The sequence below is a fragment of the Psammomys obesus genome, unplaced genomic scaffold, assembly GCF_907164565.1.
Source record: "Psammomys obesus unplaced genomic scaffold, mPsaObe1.curated_primary_1811, whole genome shotgun sequence".
Taxonomy (NCBI): domain Eukaryota; kingdom Metazoa; phylum Chordata; class Mammalia; order Rodentia; family Muridae; genus Psammomys; species Psammomys obesus.
Window position 1 is genome coordinate 30,841,081 of NW_026596051.1, and position 24,246 is coordinate 30,865,326.

At 38.9% G+C, this 24,246-nt stretch overlaps 2 protein-coding genes across 4 annotated transcripts in view; one reads left to right on the top strand and one right to left on the bottom strand.

Annotated features, from left to right (window-relative positions):
- Positions 1 to 1,335: 1,335 nt before the first annotated feature.
- On the top strand, positions 1,336 to 15,570 carry Pacrgl (parkin coregulated like). The gene is made up of 9 exons (XM_055624302.1): positions 1,336 to 1,432; positions 3,594 to 3,660; positions 3,809 to 3,963; positions 4,889 to 4,956; positions 6,949 to 7,039; positions 9,133 to 9,267; positions 9,904 to 10,011; positions 12,339 to 12,419; positions 15,300 to 15,570. Exons 2-9 carry the CDS (start codon positions 3,609 to 3,611, stop codon positions 15,354 to 15,356), a joined length of 747 nt encoding a protein of 248 aa, XP_055480277.1. The 5' UTR covers positions 1,336 to 1,432; positions 3,594 to 3,608; the 3' UTR covers positions 15,357 to 15,570.
- Positions 15,571 to 18,415: 2,845 nt separating this feature from the next.
- The window catches only part of Kcnip4 (potassium voltage-gated channel interacting protein 4), a 413,147-nt gene continuing 407,316 nt past the window's right edge, over positions 18,416 to 24,246 (bottom strand). For all 3 annotated transcript variants that reach the window (XM_055623972.1, XM_055623971.1, XM_055623973.1), the window contains exons 5-8: positions 23,000 to 23,107; positions 21,233 to 21,337; positions 20,534 to 20,596; positions 18,416 to 18,481 (exon numbers count right to left, since the gene is read on the bottom strand). In XM_055623972.1, the coding sequence (XP_055479947.1) occupies positions 18,434 to 18,481; positions 20,534 to 20,596; positions 21,233 to 21,337; positions 23,000 to 23,107 (324 nt within the window). In that variant the 3' untranslated portion in view covers positions 18,416 to 18,433. The remainder of the gene's footprint in view (positions 18,482 to 20,533; positions 20,597 to 21,232; positions 21,338 to 22,999; positions 23,108 to 24,246) is intronic.

Below are 24,246 nucleotides of genomic sequence, written 5' to 3' on the forward strand. Positions count from 1 at the left end.
CCCATAGTTTCCAAATATTTATTAATACTCTCCACTTAAATCCAAACAAAATCCAGAAGTAAAGAGCAGGTTGATATGGTCCATAAAATGATCTTCCCAAACCAGATAGTACTGAAAATGTCACAATAGCTCTGTAGCAGCAAAAAGAAAATGCACAGTATACTCTGTGGTTTCAGAAGTTTTTGTTCTTGGTAGACATATAGGGTATCCCTACCTCATCCCTTTATTTTAAAAAATAAAGAATTACCTTAAAAGTAAACTAAGCTGAGGAGATTCTCATATACTTGTTCCTTACCTCATATTCCTAGTTATCATCACCCACATGCTTTGGGCCGTAAAATCCAGACCTCTGTTGAGACCTAGCCAGCTGCCTATCCAATCAGCCTCACCTGGATTCCTTAGAGGCTTCTCAAACTAGAATGGCCCAGAAAATATCCGTCGTTATTGAATGATGCCCTGACAAAGTGTAGAAGAAGTTTTACTTAGACTTAGCTGAGATATACTCAATTTGTGGCGATTTTTATAAAGGATTGAAATTTTTTTGTTCTCATACATGGAAAGAAGTCTAAAGTAAAACATGGAACTTCTGCCCCATACTTGAGGACAAAGTTATGGCTTTAGGTTCAACAAAGATGAGTCTAGAGAGGATTGAAGTAGAAAAGTCTAAGAGTTTGGTCTTTTCATAAATATTACCTAAATGATTGCTGGTAGACTTGCAAAGGAATACCTTCTCCTCCAGCACGAATTTCATGAAAACTAGTAATGTGAAGGACAAAAATATGTTCATAACTATAAAATTAGGGCATTAGAAAGTTACAATTATATGCATACCTATATTATACACATATTTATAAAATATTATATGAAATATACATTACGTAAGATATATTATAAAATATATTTGCAATATAATAGAAATATTTTATAAAATTAAAGCACTCTGCAGTTGAGTGCAACAGCACATGGGATAGTAATGTGCGACAGGAAGGGAAGTAGCATGACAGCAAGCTAGAAGAAACCCACGGCTGTCAGGACCTAAATGTTCCTGAGATGCTACGAGATAAACACGGATGGGAAAGAGGCTGGACCAGAGACTTAGGGCGATTGAGCGTCTCTTCTCTGGAAACTAAAACTTAAAACTTCCTTTAAGTTCTTCCAGGTACTCTTTGTCACCTGAGATTGTCTCCACAGCTCTTCCTGGACAGTGGCCCTTGGAGAGCCAACTAGTTGCCAGGCCCCCTTGGAGCGCCTTTGTAGCCTTCCCATGATTGGCTTAGACCAAGAGGCGCGTGTCTGACGTCACTGCGCGGCGCCGGATGTGTGTGCTTCTGGAAGCCGGTTTCTTGGAGAGCGGCAGCTGACCCGGGGAACGGGAGCGGGACAGAGGCTCCACCTGGGGCGGCAGCGAGGGAGGGTGGCAGCGGGACAGGCGGTAGGAGCGGGCGCCCGAGGCGGGGTCTCGGCGTGTGGGCTCTCTCTCGGCGGCGGCGTCCCAGAGCTGGAGCCGCCAGCTTGTTGCTAAGGTCTCCAGAGCGCGGGAGCTCCCGGAACTTGGCTCGGAGAATTCTCACTGGAATCCGCTGTTTCCTCGTTTTCAGATCTTTTGTTTGTTTGTTTCCTCATAGCGGTACCTACGTACTTCCTCTTTTTTTTTTTTTCTTTAGTATTGTTATTATTACAATTTATTCACTTTTGTATCCCGGCTGTGGATCCCTCCCTCCCGTTTCCCCCAACCCCTGTGTCCCTCTCTTAGTCCACTGATAGGGGAGGTCCTTCTCCCCTACTGTCTGACCCTAGCCTAGCAGGTCTCATCAGGAATGTCCGGATCCTCTTTCTCCGTGGCCTAGTAAGGCCTCCGAGCCTGGAGGAGGTGATCAAAGATCAGGAAACTGAGTTCTTGCCAGTGACTGCACCTGCTCCACTTACTAGGTCACCCACATCGAGACTGAACTGCCCACAGACTGAGCAGAGGCTCTAGCTCATCCCCATGCATGGTCCTTGGTTAATCGTTCAGTCTCTGCACGGGACCCTGGGCACTTCCTCTTTTTCAACTTTTACAACACTCTGGAGCTGAATTGAACTTGGAAGTGGCTATGTAGATTTGCTGGTGGGATGTTGGAAAGATGGAAAGTAGATTTTACTTCATGATTAAAAAAAGAATGAGGCTGTCCGTTGCAGTTTGAAGGGTCTTTGCAGATGGAACACAGCTTCTTCAGCTAAATACGTTTTGAAATTTTTGGAACTTTCTACATTACTAATGAGAGAGTAGAAGAAAGATGATGACTAATGTAGTGATCTTAAACCAGGCGGAGGGCTACTGAATTTTGGTTTTTGTAAAACAAAGACAGTGTGGTTACCTAAGTATATACAGGTGACACCAGTCCCTTTTGGCCAAGGCTCAGTGAAACCTAGAGGATTTGTATTGTATGCTGCTTCCCCTCTGACATGTGATGTCATTTAAGCCTTCCACATTTAGTGGATGTGTGGATTCTGGTGTTTATCTAGAACCCTAAGAAATAAATGCGGGGTATTTATAGCAAAATACTTTTTACCTTTCTATTTCTTTTTGTTCCTGCTCCATTACACCACTGGCCTCAAGTCATTTAAAGAACAGGTAGTCTAAGGATGTTTTTCTTTCACACACACACACACACACACACACACACACACACACACACACACAAACCGTGAGTCCCATGTTTGTCAATGGTATTCTCCCAGGTGGATATTATTATTTTAAACCAAACATACTTTGTCTTTTAAAGAGTGATACTTTTAACAATTAAAAATAATTATTTTTGCCAGGCATACCTTCACATGCCTTTAAGCGTTCCCAGCACTCCAGAAACATGGAGAGGCAGATCTAAGTTCAAGACCATCCTGCTCTATGTAGCAAGTTCCAGGCTGTCCAGGACTATATAATGAAAACCTGTCTAAAATTAAACAACTATTATTTTTTAAAAGATCGTAGGGGCTTGTAGACCATCCTAGTAGAATCCATTAGCTCCAGTTTCAATGATATAACCTTGTTCACAAAATGATGGAGAATAAAGCAGAAGATATCCAATTATCCAATGTCAGCCTCTGGTCTCCATGGACATACCTAATTGCACATATTAATGTGTGTCTGTCTCTCTGTGTGTGTCTGTACACACATGACAAACTAACTTGAATACTTAAACAATCTGGAAGCTCTGTGTTCTAGAATGTTTAAAAGCTTTTCAAGTGAAGAGATACAGTGACTTTTAAATTCATTTAAAATATAAAGTAGGGCCAGGTAGATGACTCAGATGGTAAAAAAATCTGATCACCCAGAATCCTCTGAGAACTTAGAGGATTGTGGTGGCCTGTCTGTCATCTCAGCACATGTGAGACAGAGATAAGGGAATTCCTGGCACAAGCTGATTAACCACATTAGTCAATGAGGGGAGTCCTGGGCTCAGTCAGAGACCCTGCCTCTATATAAGATAGAGAGCTGTTGAAGAAGATAGGAACCTTGGGCCTCCACACTCATATCTGTATATAACTGTATTCTTTTGGTCTTGTACTTATGGCAGATCCACAGATTCTGAAATCCTTTCATTTAACTGCAGGAGTAAAGGGAAACCATGCAGAAATCAGAGTACCCTGGAGGTGTGCAGCTGAGAAACAGAGCGACAGGTACAGAGCTTTACTCTTTCAAAGGGGTTGGTCAGGTTTCTTAATGACACACTCTGTCTTCCATGTGGATATAGGATCAGTTTCTGTTCTGTTTTTGTCTTTTGTACTGATGTTTGCTTTTTTTTTTTTTTTTTTTTTTTCTTTCTAGGCATTTATGATCAAAGGACATCCTTAAGCTCACAAATAAAATGCAAAACTACAGTTCAGCGGAGCAAATCCTCCTCATTAACCAGTTCTCCAGAGGCTACAAGGAGGGCTCATCCTCGGCCAAGTGATAAACTCAACCCTAAAACAATTAATCCTGTGAGTACAGATTCCTCAAGTAGTCCATTTTTTCCAGGCAATAGGCCTTTAGCTGATTACAGTTTAACCATTCTTAATACCCTCATGGTTTTTGTTTTTGCTAGTTTTGAGCTAGTCATGCTAATTGTTCTGTTGTGTTCTGAACTGTATATCAGTTGTTGTTTTTCCTACCCTCCTTCCTAATGTCAGTGAGCTAGCTTGCATTCAGTTGTTGGAGGAGGGCTTACTCATGCGCTTCTGTGTGCACATAAAACTGTAACCATTCATTTATGTTCTACAAATTTGGCCCACCAGAAACCATACTATAATCTTCTGTTTAATAGGAGGGTAAAGCCAGTTTGGAGAAGTTACTCAGAAAATCTACATATGTATACTTGGCTGATGGGCATGCAGGACATACAATGCTCACTAAAAGCAAATGCCCTTAGTGCCACTTGTATAATCTAGAACATGCATTTAGATACATGTTTATAAGACTTGTTCCTGATCTTGGTTCTACCAAGCCCATTCCCATGTCTTATAGAAGCATATAGCCAGTTTGGAGAAGTTAAATAGATTTTCTGGTCTTTATATATCAATGCTTGGCCTGAGGGTGTGTGGGACGTACAATCATGGGTGAAAGCAAATCTCTATTCTCCCTATTCTTTATTTGGACTGAGAGAGAAAGTGGAAAGACATTTTGGTCTATGTATGGTTTCAGCCATGTGCAAACTTTTGAGTCAAATTAGAGGCTGAAGAAAAACAGATCCAAGACTTTGTTGGGTGTTTTTCTCAGTCCTGTGGCTGATGAGCAGAGGACTGCACACCCTGACGCAGTGGGGGTTTGGGAGTAAGGGAACTTCTTTTTTCCACTGATCCCAGCAGGATTGAAATCAAAGTGTCAGTACGTGGAGGTGGTGGTGATATTTTCACTTTTCAATTTCAGTTCGGTGAACAGTCTCGAGCCCCTTCTGCGTTCGCAGCTATTTACTCTAAAGGCGGCGTTCCGTGCAGGTAAAGTCAGTACAGTGCCTAGCTGACTGTGCTTCAGAGCAATCGAATGAAATCAATATATTATTAAGTTTAAACTTGTTGAAAATTTATTTACTTTGAGTTTGAAATTAAGGTGACTTATTACCTCGAATGTTGAATTGGTATAGATCCCTGGACATTATTGACAAAAAACATGTCAACTCCAATATGTAATTACTAAGAGCTGTAGTAAAACACAAAACAACTTAAGAAATTAATTTGAACTGAATGTACCATTTTTGGTACAACTAATTTAAGCATTCATAGGCTTCCACAATTTGAAATAACATAAAAATTAAAAACAAAACCAAACAAAAACCTCATCTCTCTCTTTGATAATGTAAACACTGGCCAGGGCAGTGAAATATTATTTCTCAGTATATATGAATACTTTTGCTCCTTTTTGAATAAGTTCTTGATTTTTTTTTCATAGAATGTTCAGTTTTACCTTGTTTTTCATGGTAGAAAATTGTATTTATTTCATAGAAGGGGTAACTATAACATCACTTTTTATGAGTAGTTCTGAAATTTCAAAATATCTATTTTTAAATAGTATCTTCAAATTTGGAGTGAAAAATAAGCTAAAGAAGTGTTCTTCAATTTATTATTATTATTTCATTCTTAGATTCTAAATTAAAGGGTTAGAGAGGTAGCTCAGGAGATGGAGTGTTACCTACCATGCATGCATGAAGCTCTGACTTTGATCTCCACAACACTTTGTAAATTTGACATGATCATGTATACCTGTAATCCTGGCACTGGGCTGGGGAAGGAAGTGGGGGGGTCACTGTTGGCTATCTGGTAGGGTTGAGGCCAGCCTGGTCTATAGGAGACCCTGTTGCTGTCATTTACACAGACACACACACACACACACACACACACACACACACACAAAGATTGAGGCTTTGTTGTTTTTTTTTTTTTTAAGTTCTTGAGCATCTTGAGGCATACTCAAGCATACTTTTCCCCAGAGTAATTGAGATTTGATGAAAATGTAAAAAGTTACCCTTCTGAAGTCTCTTGCTGTTATGGATATAACACTGAAGGAGTCTGTAAACATAGCAGAATATCGTTAATCGTGTCAGGGGTTGGCACTTTCCCATGGGGTGGGTCCCAGGCTGAGCCAGGCATTGATTGGACATTCTCTCACTCTCTACTCTGTCTTTATCTCTGCACGTCTTGTAAGCACCAGAAGTCCTGTCTAGTAGCTGATTGACTCAGATGCTGAGATGCACAGCCAAGCTTAGGCAAAGCTCAGGGAGTCCTGTGGATGAGTGGGAGGTGGGGAAGATAGAAGGACCAGGAGGAGACAAGAACACCACAAGAAGACTAACAGAGTAAACTAACCTAGACCCATGGGGGCTTACAGAAAGGGAAGCACCAATCAAAGAACAGACATGGACTGTACCTAGGCCCCTACACATTAGTAACCAATGGACAGTTTGATGTTCATGTGGATACCCTAGTAAGTTGAGCAGGTACTGTCTGTGACATGGACTCTGGCCTGCTTTTGATTACTTTGCTGTAGTTGATTACTTGCTTGTCCTCAGTGGATGAGGAGAAGCTCAGTCCTGATATGACTTGATTAGCTGGGATGGGTTGTTGTTGGTGGGGACTTCTCTTTTCTGAGGAGAAGAGGAGGGAAGAAGGGACTGAGAGGAGAGGACTGAGGGCCTATGATTGGGATGTAAAGTGAATATATAAATTAAAAATAAGAGGGAGGAGATTAAGGAGGGAGGGTGGGATTGGGAGGGAATGAGGGAACGGGATACAGCTGGGATACAAAGTTAATAAAATGTAACTCAAAAATAAATAAATTTTAAAAATATGATTATAAAAAAGATTATGATACTTCTGTATGCCACAAAATAATTCTACTACATCTCTATTCTAGGAATAATGTTGTGTTACAAGCTCCCTGCTTATTCATGTTTGTGGGGTTTGCTGTTAAATTTGCTTACTTTTGTTTTTTAGATTGGTACATGGCTCAGTAAAACACAGATTACAGTGGGAATGCCCTCCTGAAATTCTTCCATTTGACCCTCTTCTAATTACATTAGCGGAGGTAAAATATCCTAGCTCTCCTGAGTACTAATAGAAAAAAATATTTTAAAATGTAATTATTATTTTATAGCTTATAACTACATATTAATCTATACTTTTAAAATAAATATCAAGTGATAGGCACTAAAATATTGGGCTCTAAGCAAGTAATTGTAATTGTTTTATATATATATGTGTGTGTGTGTGTGTGTGAATATATAAGGCATTATGCACATACATACACACACATATATAATAAATGAATTAACCAGTCTTAATGAAATTCTGACAGGAATTTATAACTAAATGAAATAAATGGTATACCATACTTAGTTCTATTTTAGACATGTTTTTTTTCCTTCATTCTTCTCTCATGTATGATTTCCCTTTCCTTCTCTCCTCACTCACTTACTACCCCCAAAATCTACTCATCTTTCATTTTCCTTCAGAAAGGAAAGACTCCTAGAGATAGCAAAGCATAACAAGTTACAATAAGACCAGGCACAAACCCTCATATCAAGACTGTGTAAGGCAACCCAGTAGGAGAAAAAGGATTCCAAGAGCAGTCAAAAAAACCCCTCCACTTCTACCATTAGGAGTCTCAAAAAAACACCAAGCCACACAGCTATAACATGCAGAGGACCTAGTACAGGTTCATGTAGGCTCTGTGATTCAGTCTTTTATATAGAATAGCAAACCATGTTTTAGACTTATCAAAACTGGCAATATATTACATAGTCCAAATGGTTAGGGTGTGTAAGTACTTAATTTAACAATCATTCAAAGGCTTCTGCCTTCATAACTCATTAAATACCCCCTTCTAAAACATTTTATTTATTTGTGTGTTTGTTGTGGGAGTGTGTGGGGTTAAGTGTGGGTGTTTGTGATTATAGCTATTAGAGGACAACTTCAGGGAGTTGGTTCTCTCTTTATACCATATAGGATCAGAGATTAAACTCAGGCCCTAGGGTTAGTGGGAACTGCCTTGACCTGCCAAGGCATCTCAGAGGTCAAGATTCATCTTGTGTTTGTGCCTGTGGCCCAGCATCAGGACACTTATTTCTGTACTGAGTAGCAATTTACTTTCTTCTTCTCCTCACTTAATAATCGGGAAGGAATACAGACAACTATTGAGATACATTTCAGCTTTGACTTTCAAGTCTCCATCTTGAAAATGAATGAGATAGGACAAGTACTGAGCCTGTCAGAGAGTGATTTGCCATGTTGGTGATTTTGTTTATGACAGTGAGAAGGAGACATTTGACCACTGTTAGGAAGCATGTACTCAGGTCAAGTTGACAAAATATTGAAAATCGGCACTTGTAACTTGACTTCGTAACTGGTTATTTGGACCTGCTTCACAGGTAGATCCAAGAGCACTGCTGCTGCTTCCTCTTTGCTTGGTTTGATCCCTTTCAGAATTTAGATGGTCACTTTTTGTCTTCTCATGGTGGCTGGCAAAGCATGGAGTGCTGACCGTTCTTTTCTAAGGCACTCAGGAAGAAAGGCACAGTGAACATTGTTGAACAGAGATTGTTTTCTAATTTTGCTCCACTGAACAGCAGACTCAAGTTCTGACAGTGCTCATCCCAATAGTGTAGGGTCTGCCTTCTTAATATCTTAGTGTTTTTAAGTGTGAAGGGTTAGGTTGTTGGAAGTCACTGAGCACACCCAGCATCCGATACAGAGCACAGAATGAGCAGTTTCCTACCCTCCAATGTTTCTCAAGAAGTCACCTCAGGGTCCTCCCGACTCCCTTATCTTCTTTCACTAGTAACTTTCCCCGCACCTTATCTCCCCTTATCTGTCCTTGTTTGAACTTTTTCTTTTTTAACCCTTTAGTTTTTTCTTTCCTTCTTGTTGTTCTGTTGCTTTTCCTTTTCTTGCTTTCTTTTTTTCTCTTTCCTGTGAGACTGGAGGCTTCTGTATTGTATATATTTTGTGATATGATTTCTCGGTATAATTCAAATTATAATTGCTGAAATTGCTCATTGTGATTAGAAAAAGGTTAAACAAACTTATAGTTTCACTTATGCTAGACGTATTGAGTTTTGTGGTTGGTAAAATAATCAAAAAGTCCTAATCATGTTTCTCTGTTTATATTGTCTATGGCAGGGCCTGAGGGAGACTAAGCATCCTTATACCTTTGTGTCAAAGGAGGGCTTTAGGGAGTTACTTCTGGTCAAGGGTGCTCCTGAGAAAGCTATACCTTTGCTGCCTAGACTGATCCCTGTGCTGAAGGCAGCTCTGGTAAGTCGCCTATTTCACTGGGCCTCATTATCCCAATTACACACTATAGATGTACACTCTGATACAAAGACCATTGTCTGTTCCTCTCCTCCCACATATTACATGGAAATGGGTGCTTTACCTGTCGGTTTGAAAGGCGTGTGCAAGGTCAAACCATTGTTATTTAGAGTCATATGGTTATGCACTTGACCCTTTTAGAGACCCTGGGAGTGAAAGGGAATCTTTGGGGCAATTAGAGGAGATAACCTCAGCTGACTCTGTGTGATAGGTGGATATTAGTAACTGCTCGTATCTAAGGGACATTGTTTTACCTCTGGATACACCGCCTTAAAGCTTAGTTCTAAAATTCTGGTTGTTGATCAATTTGTAGAATTAAATTCTTAATCCTGCTTATCCTTTTCCCTAACCTGTCTTCATTTTCATTTTTCCCTATTTGTCCCTTCAAATTTTTCCCCATTTATACCAGTGAACATGTCTCATTGAGTTATAAATGTACCAATTCTCATAGAAAATCTATTCTGAAAGTAGGAAGTAAAATTATACACAAAGGGCCATGGAAAATGACCAAATAACAGAATCCAGAGGCCCTTTCGTAGGGTTGTAGAGGCTTTAATTCTTCCTGTTAACTGTCCCCAGGTTCATTCTGACGATGAAGTGTTTGAAAGAGGACTGAATGCACTTGTGCAGCTGAGTGTGGTTGTTGGCCCATCTCTGAATGGCCATCTGAAACTTCTGCTTACAAGTGTGAGTACTGCACAGAGGAGAGGAGCTGTGCATATCTCTATATCGCAGCCTTTAGATCAAATACTGCCCGAGCTCAAATTCTTTTCTTTTTAATTTTTTAATTTTTTTAATAGTAGTTACAGTATATTAACTTTGTATCCCAGCTGTACCCTGTTCCCTCATTCCCGCCCATTCCCACCCTCCCTCCCTCATCTCCTCCCTGCCCCTTTCCAAGTCCACTGATAGGGGAGGACCTCCTCCCCTTTCATCTGACCATGGTTTATCAGGTATCTTCAGGACCGGCTGCAAAGTCCTCCTCTGAGGCCTAGCAGGGCTGCTCCTCCCTCAGTTGGTGGGGGGGGGGGGTCAAAGAGCCCGCCATTGAGTTCATGTCAGAAATAGTCCCTGTTCCCCTTACTAGGGAACACACTTGGATACTGAGCTACTGTGGGCTACATCCGAGCAGAGGTTCTAGGTTATATGGTATATACTCATTTATATAGACCTATAAGATAGGATAAACATACTAAAATCTATATACCTAAAGAAGATAAACAAGAAAGAGGACCCGGGGTAAGATGATCAATCCTCACTTAGAATGGGATGGACATTGGATGTAGGAGAAAACAAGTAACAGGACAGGAGCCTACCACAGACGGCTCCTGAAAGACTCTACCTAGCAGTGTATCAAAGCAGATGCTAAGACTCATAACCAAACCTTGGGCAGAGTGTAGGAAATCATATGAAAGAAGGGGGAGTTAGTATGACCTGGAGAGGACAGGAGCTCCACAAGGACCAAATATATCTGGGCACAGGGGTCTTTTGTGAGACTGTTTCTCTAACCAAGGACCATGTATGGATAGAACCTAGAACCCTTGCTCAAATTCTTAAAATCATATTTCCTGTCATGTTATAACATACCTGTCAGAAGGAACCAAATGGTAGGAAAGATTTGTTTGGGCTCAGAGGTCCACAGGTGTGAGTTCTTCATGGCAGGAAGGATGTGATAGCATGGAGCAGCTGACTTCTGAGTGGGCCTGAAGCATGGATGGTCTATGGGAAGGGCCCAGGTTCTCAGCAAACTTTCCAACTAAACCCCACCTCCCATTCACCGCTTCTCAATGATGCTATCACATGAAGAACCCAAGGACAAGGATCAGTGCACTCCTTGGTGAGAGCCTCATAATTTAATCTCTCTGGAAAAATCCTCTCACACAAACCAGGGGCTTGCTATATTTACCTGGATATTATTCTGTCCAGTCACTTTGACAGTCCATGTTAACAATTACCATAACCAGGAAGTGCAAAGTAGATGTAGGTCACAGAATATTTTAGTAGCAGACAGTGCCTTTCTAATTTTTTCTAATGGACTAAGCTTACAAAGCTGACTTTAAGTTTATAATAAAAAGTGCTCAGCATCATTTTATTAAACCTGTGTAGAATATGTTTCCAAAATGTTTGCCAGGGAATATGGCTTATTTTTGCCAAAATGTCTTGGTCATTGTCTGCAGAAATGCATGTATTTTATGGGGCTCTTGGTACAGTTGCTCATGACTTAACTCCATACCCCTGCTTCTCTGTTAGAGCCTATGATACTTTCTTCACCTATGCTCTCCTTTTTAAACAAAGTTCTTTGTGTTTAGTATGTAAACAGAGATAAGCGGTCTTGTGGTTTCTAGTCTGATTTCCTTTGTCAGTTACTTTTCAACTTTTTCCCTCTTATTGTTGGTCAATGTGTGTTTTGGAGGTATAGCTTTCTATCCTATTTCTCTGCATGGACTTGCATGTTGACAAAATGGAAAAGTATGCCATGGTTTTGTCAACTTAATTTTTGTGTGAGTACATGTGTCTGTTTTTCTGTTGCTGCGAAAGCACGTGTGTTTGTATGTCTGCACATGTGCATGTATGTGGAATGCAGAGGGCAGTCTCTGGTGTTTTCCCCAGCAGTACTGCCCCCTCCTATAAGGTGGATTTTCCATCTGCCTGAAGCTCACCAGTTAGGCTACACTGTCCAGCTAATGAAACTCTGGTGTCTGCCTCCTCAGTGTGAAAATTATAAACGTAAGCCACCATGCCCAGCTTTTAATGTGAGTATTGGATACTGAAGTCAGTCATTTCCCTAGCCCCAGGAAACGTATTGTAGCAGACAGTATGAGATAGGTAGTACTTGAAATGACACAAATTCAACCTTTAACCAAATGGCATATTGTTCCATGTAGATTTTAGTGAAGCATTTACTGAAGCCCTTTGGGTTCTTAAATTAAGGCATACTCAAAAGATATTTGTGCTTATAGCAAAATTTGTTTGTTTGTTTGTTTTTACCCTCCCCTTACCTCAATCTTCAAAAGCTTTCCAAGAGGCTAATGGACAAAAAATTCAAAGAGCCCATCACCAGTGCCTTGCAAAAGCTGGAGCAGCATGGTGGGAGTGTAAGTAGAATGCCGTGGTGGAGCTGTGCCCTGCTTCTGTATACCTTACTTTCAGTCCTATTAGGAGAATCCATATGTGGTTAGCATGTGTTAAGTCATGGAAGGTGCAAGCATAAATGTGAAAGTTTCTGGCTTTTCCTCTTTTAGGCTAAGAGTTTGTTTTGTTGGGATGGTACAGTTTTTAAGATGACTTCTCCAGAACCAGGCTGGGTAAATGCAGGCCCTTGTACTTTTGTGGCAGTCTTGGTGGCACATTCTCAATTTTCTTTTTAAACTATTGAGATGTTTTGTTTCAACCTGGGAGAAGGCCTGAACAAGGATGACTAGCTGATCCCAACCCCATTTTTAAAAAAATTATATTTATTTATTTTTGTACTTGTCTGTACTATGGAGAAATTCCAGGTCCTTGTGTATGCTCACAGGTACTGCCCAAGCTACCTACACTTGTGGTTCTCCATTCTCCTTTAATCAGTCTTCTTTTCTTCCTCTTAGTTTTAGAATCTCACTTTAGAAGTAAATGCCACTTCCACATTAATGTAGAACATACATAAGAGTTGATCTCATTTTTTCTCTCAACTTTTCAAGGGGAGGAATATGGGGACTTCATTACTATATGATGTCAGGAAGATTAATTGAAGTTTTATACTTTGAAAGACGTATTCAGCTAGTTAGCTTAACAATCAAGAACTTTAATTTTTTGTATTTTCTACAGTTTATTACAAATGAATGTATGAAGTTGTATTAAATATTTTGCTGGCCATAAATTAAGTAGCTAATTCTCCTAACTTTAATAATCTTTGAATTCCAAATGTTGTTTTTGTGATGAACACATAAAGTTTATGCAGATGAACTAAGCCTCAAAGGGGCTGTTAGAGAATGCATTTCTTTGTTGCATTTAAGTTCTAGGTAGGAGATTGATATTCAAACACTGAGGATATGTACACAACCAGTTCCTGCCAGTACAGTGACTCTGTTTCTGATTACTTATTTGTAAATATTACCCTAGAATCAGAATCCCAGACATACTTACCCTTTCCTCCTGTGAAATGCAGATTAACAGATGGTAAATAATGATGAAAGCTTTTTAAGCTGGACCTTTCCCTAGATGGTTGTCTGCCTCCAGGGGACCATTTTAGGGTGCAAATCAGGAAAAATAGAGCCATCACGTGACATTTATGGACGTTTGTGTTCTGGACAGGGGAGTTCTGATGACAGCTGCACGGTGTTATTTGGAGCTGGCCTGCAGAGGATGTAGTTGGCCAATCCAAGAGCCGAGAGAGGGGGGTCGCCCCTTGATGTCACTCAGTATTACCAGCTTTTCATATTGCTAATATTGACTGTATAAAGAAAAAAGGTTATGGTTATAAGGGATCTTACCCAGCCTTCTTCACTAGCCCTTGTGTGTCTTTCATAATATTTTAGTAATAATTGGTATCATTGAAAGAAGAAAAAAAAAAAAAAAGGTTTACCAGGGGATAGAGAGGTGTCTCAGAAGTTAAGAGCACTTTTTTTTAAGAGTTGCTTTTTCAGAGAACCTGGGTTCAGTTCTCTGCACTCACACGGTGATTCACAACCTCCTGTTCCAAAGGGACATGACACTCTCTTGCTAGCTTCCTTGGGCAGGAGGCATGCACATGGTACAGAGACAAAACACTCCTACCCATATCATTTATACATCTTACTCTTTTTTAAAAGCTTTGTATTAGAAATAACCCAGGTGCCGCTCTTCTGGATTGATTAGTGCTATGCCAACTGTAGACACTTTGGTATTCTCCGAGAATGTAAGAAATGCTCCTTTTTCTTTTCCAAGAACTTAAAAACATATTAAGTTTCTTTAATAGCAATGAGTCTTTAAAAATTATTGGGCCTGGAGAGATGACTCATTGCCTAAAAACACTGCCTGCTCTTCCAGAGGACACAGTCTGTTCCCAGCACCCATACAGTGGCTCACTACCACAGAAGATCTAATGCCCATTTCTGGCCTCTGTGGACACTCCACACATGTGGTCTACAGACATATGTTCAGGCAAGACACCAATACACATAAAATAAAAATAAGCAAAGCCTAAAAAAGAGTAAGAATTTTTAGTTTCAAGAGTTTCCTATTTCTTTTGACTTTTATAGATTATAATAATATGAGTGTTCAACTACTGGGGAAATGAAGACATTTGTTACAGACACAGAGATGCCTTCTTATAAATAATCTTTACCAGTCTTAAGTTGAAACATTTTTACAAATATACAATTTAGTTTTTGTTCTCAGCAATATTCATTCTTCTTTGTCTTGGGAAAGGCAAATGTGCCACACTCCACTTTAGAGTATGTGAGAACTGTGAAAAGTACTCTACAGAATGGGTCATAACTATTTAACTATTTTGGTCTCCAGTATGAGCCTCAGAGGTAGACTTTGATACTATCTCCCTTTAAATCAGAGTATTGGGTGCAGAGAGCTAATTAACCCAGGTGTGCTCGTGGAGTGCAGGGAAGATAACTGTAAATACTGCGCTGACTCCTCACTGCTTCGGTATTTACTTTAAGGTTGTTATCCCTGTTTGATTTCCGCCAGAGAAACAGTTCTACTCATTTTGTAATTTTGTCTTTTTTATTTTGAGGATGGTGAAGTTAGCTCTCCATAATTGATGGCTTCTTGTGTGGTTGTGGGAAGGGGATGACTCAGTTCTATTTAAGGGGCAGGACACTGAGAATTTTACCATGCTCCAGTGATTATATATCTGTCACAAATTGGACTTGTTTTATTTTTTAATTTTTTTTTTGGGGGGGGTCACAAGGATGGAGGGAACAACACTTGTAAATATAGTGTCTACTGAGGTAACTGTGTGTTCTAATGCCAGTGTTTTGTTTTGTTTTTTCTGTTGTCAGGGAAGTCTTATCATCATCAAATCCAAAATCCCAACATATTGCTCTGTCTGCTGTTGAATAAGGGAACCAACAAAACCCATGCTGCTTCCTCAGGCACTGACAGTGGCTGCCTGGACCTTGCCTCAATTCACATCACTGACTCATAGTACCATTCATTCATTAACTAGGTTACGAGGACCATGTCAAGTCCAGGGGAATCATCGTCCAAGCTGTTTGTCAACAAAAAGCACAGGTGCTATAAGGCAATTAAAATAGCTTGTATAAAAGTTGAGTTCTATGGGAGTTTCTTTTTTTTTTTTTTTAAGAGGGTAGCATCCCTCTTAAATTAAATCCCTATTTAATGTTTCTTTCTTTATTATTTATTATAATTTATTCACTTGTATCCCACTTGTAGCCCTCTCCCTCATCTCCTCCCAATCTTACCATCCTTCCCTCATCTCCCCCCATGCCCCTTTTCAAGTCCACGGATAGGGGAGGTCCTCTTCTCCTTCCCTCTGTTCAAAGTTTGGCTAGGTCCCAGGCTCTGCTTTGATATAATGCTGGGTAGGGTCTTTGTGTAGGCTCCTGTGGTAGACTTCTGTCCTGTTCCCTCTTTCCTCCCTCTTCTGATGTCCATCCCGTTTGCCTTTCTGAATGAGGATCTGTGGGAGTTTCTTGTCTTTGTCATCTGTGTGAGTTTACAAATCATAGCTGTGTGTATTCAAAAGCATTTTTACTTAGGGCCTGTCTGAAGATCACCTTGTAGCTGTGCCCTTATTATGTAGCTTGATTTTGGCCATTTCGTTGTTTTTATATTATCGAGACTGAAAAATTTAATATAGCAAGTGAACATTTGTGGCTTCACTATTAGCTGGGATGTGTAAATGTGTATTTTATAATTGGAATGCTTGGGAACATTTCTTTCCTGAATATTCTAGTTTAAAAAATAACTTGTTTTAATGTGAAAATTCTATTACAAGTGTGTTGTTTGTTACAACTTTTTAATACTACCTAAACTTTAGGTGTTATTTGTATTTAACTAAATGTTATTTTTGTATTTTTTAGCATGAAAATATATATACAGATATTCAGAAATTAAAATCTTAAAACTTCCATGTATCCAGTAATATTTATTTGTGTTTCACAGTTACTTGTTTTGTTAAAACATAATTTATGAATTCAGCGCACAGTTTCTGATGAGATGGAAACTTACTCTAGATCATTCTGCAAAAGGAAGGAGGAGAGGAAGAGAAATAGAAAACAGAAGTGAGGTCTTCCTTTTCACTGAAAGGAAGTAGGATCTCACCTAGGGACTTGGATAGCCACACACTGGGAAGCATGGAGACAGGCAGTCCCTATGTTATGTGACAGCATCTGCATGCCCTGGAAACACCAGATGATTCTCTCCCCTGTTCTCTCCCACAGACACCTGTTCGACCCTTTAGCAATTCTTGTTCCGGGTAGCTGACAGCTATCAGTTGAAAGAGTACAAGCAATTACTGAGGCACCTTGCAGATATGCCCATTCTTCACCAGGTGTTTTGCTTCCTGGGTCCTCTCTTTTGTCAGGTGTACAGTACCTTGGCACCTTCTAAGACCATGCTTGCTACAGCACCTGCCTGACCTCTGTCTTGCTTTGTGTTTTCTCTGTGGGCAGCACTTCCCAAGGATAGTGACAACCTAGTTTTAGTCTAGCAATTCATTATTGAACTTGTTTGAGCATAAAGACCTGAGGCAGACACATAGAGTAATAAACACTTTATTTTGCTTTTATTTTTCCTTTTTGAGATACAAAATGTGCACATTGAGTTTACACAAACACACGATGGCAGATTTCAGTGTACATGTACTGTACTACTCTTAATTCCTACACTGGTGATAGCAGGGCAGCTTTCAACATCCTCTCTCTACACCAGAATAGATACCTGATTTATTGCAGACAGTTGCAAATTCTCTCCTCCTGTATCCTCTTGGTTCTTGTGGCATTTCTACGAAACAGGGAAGATGTGAGTATCTATAGTACTGTTGTGGCAACTCTACAGTTTTGGCTTACAGTCATTAAAAGGAATGTGAATCCTTTGAGTTATATGATGAGTAAAATCATAATGCAATTCAGAAAAATGTCCAGTGTTTGTTTTTATTTTCTGTATAATCTTATGTAAAATTTCCAATGTGATAGAATCAATGGTGTTTTCAAAGATTATTTTGATTGATCTTCATTCCTGGTAGGCTTTGGGCAGGATTCTCTGTCCCTGAATGGCTTATGATAAACATGCTGTGAGAACATTAGGGTTTCGGGGGCGGCTAGAATTGCCCTTTACTGCTGTTAAGGTTACTTGTTAATAAGCATCGCTAGGTTTTGCAGGACAGACATCCGGACCCTTTGCAAGTCTGTAAACATCCTTGGTTTTTATAACACTTTGAATTTCTACTTTATGACACAATACAAAACAGTCTACAGGTAAGATCGAACAGGTCCAAAGTTACATGGATTATGTAGAGCCTTGGCTTAAATATGGAAAATTAATAAATACTAAAATAATCTCATTAGGTATATGCTAACATCTGATAATAAACTAATTTTTAAATGTGCTTAAAAAATGCCGAATACATTAATGTCTTTAACAGCAAGTGGACAAACCATAGAAATTAACACTGTGGTTTTGGCCTTTTTTATTTGTAGTAATCTTTGTTTCTCTTGTCAGTGTTATATGAATCTAATTAAAATAAAGTTTATTAGCTTTCTGGAAGTTAAATGCAGATGTAAATATTTTAGAAAACCATTTTAAATCCAGGACTGAATATATACAAATGAGTGAAAAACCCATTGGTTTTTAAAATCACTGCTCTGTGAAAGCCTCAATAATACCTGGCTAAGGATCAAAGCTCTTATAGACCCTGTGCCTTTTGAATATTCTCAGAGTATGAAACAAGTTAGCACATTTCATGACCCCAGTGATGTTGTGGAAAAGATGCAGATTTGTAAGTGGAAAACCTAAATTTTTTTTGGGGGGGGTGTTTTATATTAAAACAAAGCTGATTGCATAATGTGCCTCAGTGTAAAGCTGAGCAATCTATGCTAGAAGTGGTAGCTCCATCTTGTAAGTGTGTAGAGTAGTTCACATTTGCCTCTTCAGTCGAGGATGTGCTGACACGTTAGATGACGTTTTCGAAGAGCTGCATGGAGCGCATTATGTTTTCATCCTGTAAGGGTGAAACAGAAGGAAATTATTTGCGGTATCTGTAGGGGAAAGTACTGCTGTACTCTATGCTCTTCAGGAGCTGCTCTGTGATGGTGAGTGTATCTGCTCTTCATCCTACATACAAATAAGTTATTTTATGCTTTCTTGAATATGCCTTTAGATACGTCACTTACATCTTACTTGGTACTAGACCAAAGTATTTCTCAACTAATGTCAGAATGGAAACAGTGAGTGTGATGGCTGATCTTGGCTGTCACCTGCACCTGGGATCTACTGAAAAGCTCCTGGGCAGTCCTGTGATGGGTCTTCTTGACGGAATTACTTGAAACATGTAGATCCACCCTAAACTGGGGTGGCATCAGGAAATGGATGAGAGAAACTTTGACTTTTACCCGCTGGCTGCCAAGTTCACCTATCCTGTCGCTACAGTCTTTCTTCCCTAGCATTCAGACCACCTTCCTCTGGATTTCAGCATAGTTTGCAGGTCAGCAGATCTCCAGACATATTTTAGAACTCTAGTGCCATATAGGGACAATGCATAGACATGCAGCCTAGTGGTCTAAAGAACTACAGATTCTCAGTCTCTCCAGTATGAGTCAGCCATTGTTGAACTACTGAACCATGAGCTTTAAGAAATTATCCAAAGAGAACAAATGAGAACTTTGGCATTTCAGGTAGATTGTGCCAGAGCACAAAGTATCCATGTTTGAGAAGAATCAATGTTTACAGTCATTTTACCTCTTTAGATGTCAGCTACTGCTAAACCTATGTGCCCTGTAGGAATCTTTAAAACTGTTTTTGAATGCTAGAGATTGGTTAGGACAAACCATTGCACAGTGGTTGTGTTCAGCCTGTTTCTTAGACATGAGCTAGGGTGGCAGTTTGGACTGTTGAGGAACACTTCTGCACTGTAGATGAACTATGTTTATTAGTGGTGAGTCACAACTAAAGCAATGGTGCTTCTTCCACTGCCCCAATTTAGGTTACATCACAACTAAGGGGGATGACATCACCACTTAAAAGCTCCAGATGTTGACTTTGAGAGGTGAATTGAGAAATGAGTAGGCATCAGGAAAGTTGAAAATGAACAGTTGGAGGGGGAAAAACAGCTGAAACACCAGAAAATGTTTCTCCATGCTTATTAATTTGTTATTATGGCTCTACTCATGCATTGAGTTGAATCAGTCTAGGTGAGCTAAATCTAGATTTACAGATACTACATATCTACTAGATTTCTCTTCAGAATATTTTGCTCTTTATTTTCATAACTGGAGACAAATATTGGATTCAGATAAAATGTTACTTTTTTCCACATATATTAAATCAATGATACTTTGCTGAGGACCTAAGTTTGATCTGTGAAACTCATGATGGGAAAGGAAAGAATCCATTCTTGCAAGTTGCCCTCTACCTTCCACATGTGTGCTGTGGTATGTTCCTTTCCAATATACAAATACACACACAAAATTTAAAACAAAAGACAAATATAAGCTTCCAGATTTCTTTGCACTAGATTTCTGATTCTGTGGTGACACAAATGTAACATGTTTTAGAAGAACTATGTCGGGGAAAGAGTAAAGCCTTATTTTTTCCTTATGTATGTCCATGTGTACGTCTGTGTGTAGGTCTGTGAACACAAGCCTGCAGGGTCTAGAGGAGGATGTCAGATCCCATAGTGCTGGAGTGACAGGCCCTTGTAAGTTTCCTGACCTGGGTGCTGGGAACCAGACTATAAGGTGAGGAACAAGTGCTCCTAGCTACCTCTCCAGCTCCAGAATCAGTAATCTAAATCCACGTGGTTTTGTTTGGTTGGCAGTAATGAGTCCCCTCTAAAGGTTTCCAGAGTCAAAGGGAGTGCGTGAGTAATTTTCACCTCAGTATTGGCATGCTATCAGATTGCATGTGCACATAAATCTGCTTGCTTTCAAGGGACAAGACTGTCCCATTGTTAGCTTATGCACTTGATTTATATTTTGCTTAGTTCACGTTGCCTAATAGGCTGTGCTCCTTTGTAGCTGATGCTATGAAAGGAATAGTGCTTTTCCTTACTTACTTTCTGGCAACTTTCAATGAACTCATCTATGGTAACGACACCATCTTTATTTTTGTCCATCTTCTGTTGAGAAAGAAAAGAAAAAAGCATCGTATTGACATGCCCTTTGATAGCCTCTCCATACCCAGTAGATTCAAAGAGATAAGAATATAGCCTATAATTTTTGTGTTACATAGGGCAATTACATGCTGGAGGAACTAGTGACTTCCTACAATGGCCAAATTGTTGTAGGTTGTGATTTTCCTCTATGTAATATGAGGCATGAATCACCTAAACTATTTTCTAAATATGACAGGACTCACACAATTTGCTAAATGTAGAGACTTGAGTCTCTGCCTCAGGAGAGGAGTATTGAGGATTTGTTATCTTTAAGAGCCTTGTGGAACCTGTATGACATCACTTTGTGAAATAAAAGAATGGTTTACTCGGGGTACTGTCACTCTTCTGAATGTACAACTGTCTGTCATCACAAATTAAAAAACCCAAATTATGAAATCATAAGGATATTTGTCCCTGTGAATAAATATTCTCCTTTGCAGTTTTTGTTGTTGTTGTTTGGATTTGTGGTTGTTGCTGTTTGGTTTTGGTTTTTTTAGTTAGTTTTTTTTTTTTTAAATCAACATTTGTTTGCTTGCTTTTTCCAAGTATCAAGCAATCATTTTATAACTGCCCTCCCTCCCTCAAATTTTTCATTCCCACCTGGAAAAAGGTCTCCACATGCTGTCGGGGAGCATCTTCTTTAAGGACAGGATATGTGCATTTTCCCATCATGTCATATATTGCTTTCATTATGTCCAGCATTTCCTGCAATGGAAAGGCACTCGTGTGAGGCTGCACACCCAAGTGTGAAGACACCTATCTAAGATGCATTAGGAGGTTTTGTGCATAGTGCTTTATTTGCTTCTTTCTTAAATTCTTTATGAGGTGCTTTTTGCTTAGCCTGCGGCCAACAAACAGCCTTTTGCTCCAAAGCAGTGGCATCCAAATGTAACACTTTTGAGGGCTCCAGTTTGAAATGAATCAGATTCCTATGTATCTCATTTGGTTGGGAAAGAAATTGTCTGACTTAATGCTTTGATTTTCAAAAACTATATAGACTTTGTTTTATTGATCCATTACAGATTTGATTGCCAATTTCTATTTATTAGAAATATTTTATATTTAGAACTAAAATTAACTTCTAATTACAGCCATTTAGTAAAAGTCCTTGTAGTATTTAATCACTTTTTTTCTATTTTGGCTTTAACTAAAGAAGTCACACAAGAATACAAATTCCCATGTTTTGACTAGGAAACACCTTAACATTTTGTTAGCTTTTAAAGTAAAATCTAGTTTTTGCCATGCCATTTTACTCTTATAAAAGGAAAAAAAATAATATCTAACTACTTAAATGTTCAGATTTAATATCTGACATGAAACACATCCTAGATTAGGCAAATGACACAGTTCTATTTATATTTGCCTTTGAGGGAATGGATTAGATGATAAAGCAATTTGTAAAAATAAGTGAAAAATTAAAAGGTGTTTTTAACAGATAAGTGGTAAAATAAAATGTAGGCAAACTTGGTTCTATTATAAACATAGAGATAAAACATTAACACTGTCTTCAGCTCTCAGCAGACAAAAGAATCATTTGAAAGGGAAGGACTGATTCTTAATGTTCTCTGGGTGCCTCAATATTATTGAGGTACTTGGGCAATGAATACTCATATCAGATATTCTGGAAGTGCATCCATTCATGAGTCAAATTTAGCACTCCTTGATAACATATAATATGACTGCAAGTACCCTCTTGCAATGACTAATCAAGCAGTGGTGTCCAATAAGGTTCATTCATGTCTTCTGTCCTGAGTCCTTTTCTCAAAAGGGACCCTTTGTTGAAACCTCGATCTGGAGAAGCTATTAATGCAGGCTGACAGGCAGGTACATCCTACACTAAGGGTGGTTACCTTCTCATCCCTTCTCTTTTGCTCTTTTAAATTGTCGTAATAAACCAACATTTTAATTTGTAAACATTTTTCATTGGTAGCTTATGTCCAGTTGTGTTTTAGAGCTCACCATTGTCCTTATCCACCCCAACAAGAGAACTACCTGCCAACCACTGAGTAATGTAGCATTGTTGGCTGTTGATTTTCTGGGACCTTTGCCCTACAAACTATTGTTCACCAAACATGAGAAGGCCTCTGTCACTCCCAAAGATCCCTGCTTTTCCCCATATCACTAGCAGAAAAAAAAAAAAAAAGGATATAACCTTTATGTGTTGTGTTTTCTTTGGAGATTTACTACAAAGGAGTCTTATCCAATTCCATTTTTTTTATTAGAATGTGTCTCATCGCTACCAGCATCACATAAAATATTTTTTACTTCCTAAAATGTGTTTTTAAAGTAATCATTAAAATTGTTTATTATTTTGAAGTTAACCAAAACTGGCTCAGAGGATAACTAAATTGGTATGCCATCTCTTACTTCTTTAGTGATGTAGCCATCTTTGTTTATGTCATACAAATTAAATGCCCAGTTGAGTTTTTCTTGTACCGTCCCTCGAAGCAAAATGGAAAGACCTTTGATGAAATCCTAAAGAGCAATAAAAAATAGAATTTAGAACTTGATAAAAATTCCCTCTTAAGTGGCTGCAGTAAAATTAACAACCCTCTGAATCATGAACATGTTTTTAAAATTACTAATGCCTTTGTAGTCTTCAATTCCTTGGGGTTCTTTGTGAGTATGAACTGTGCCCTAGCCTTTGACATTTTCATCTAATTAGAAACTAAGTTAAATTAACCATGGTACTGGAAATTTTACTTTCATGCATGATTTCACATGCAGAGAGCACACACACACACACACACACAGAGAGAGAGAGAGAGAGACAGAGAGACAGAGAGACTTTTTTTTTAAGAGATGCAGAGTATCCCTAAACAGAAAAGCTTGGATGTCAACTTATAATTGACATATAGGCAGTTGTGGAAAAACTGGATCCACACTGCATGCATCCAAACTAGAAATGTCTCTAATTTCAAATCTGCAAAAAATGAGGACAGTATTTACCTCATAAAGATTTTATGATGATTGAAAGAATTAGGATACTTTTAACAGTCCCTGGAGAGGGTATTGGCTATGAAAGTCTGTTTTTATCTCAGCTAATGTTTAAATGGATTTGATTGCAGTGAAAGGGAACCAGGTTAATCAGAGAAAATTCACGCTTATTTGTCATTATATAAAGTAAGGTCAATATTACAATGTGATTAAACTCAGGAGTGACAATCTCTTAGGAATGAAAAAGTGGGATAAATCTAAAAGTTGCCCTTTGGATGAACTTGTATCCTGTCTCCTTTTCTGCATTCCATCATTCCACCCATAGCTGTTTTGCTGTCCAAGTTTTTAAATAGTGTTTTTCTTTCTTCAGCAGTGGTGGCAAGTTAGCATACATGTAGTTGATTAATTATGAATTTGTATATGATGTCTGGTGTAAAGTCTTCTTCTTCCTAAAATAGCATTAGCTATTTCTACTCCATGAAAATTTTGTGACTCTGTATGCTATATTTATGTATATACAATCTCCTTTCTTTATATAAATGACACTTAATATGCTATCCCCATTTTATTTTTCCTCAGTTGATTAGAAAACTAAAGTTTTCTAATGAGGAGTCTGTGGTTTGCTGAGGAACAGTGATATTCCATTGTGATATGTTTACATTTAGTGGTCCATGCAG

What these genes read in the sequence shown, in the direction of transcription:
- Pacrgl (XM_055624302.1), top strand. Translation starts at nt 3,609, where the DNA reads ATGCAGAAATCAGAGTACCCTGGAGGTGTGCAGCTGAGAAACAGAGCG. An exon ending in GCTGAGAAACAGAGCGACAG is followed by an intron (nt 3,661 to 3,808) that starts GTACAGAGCTTT and finishes TTTTCTTTCTAG; the next exon opens with GCATTTATGATCAAAGGACA. An exon ending in TGAAACTTCTGCTTACAAGT is followed by an intron (nt 10,012 to 12,338) that starts GTGAGTACTGCA and finishes AATCTTCAAAAG; the next exon opens with CTTTCCAAGAGGCTAATGGA.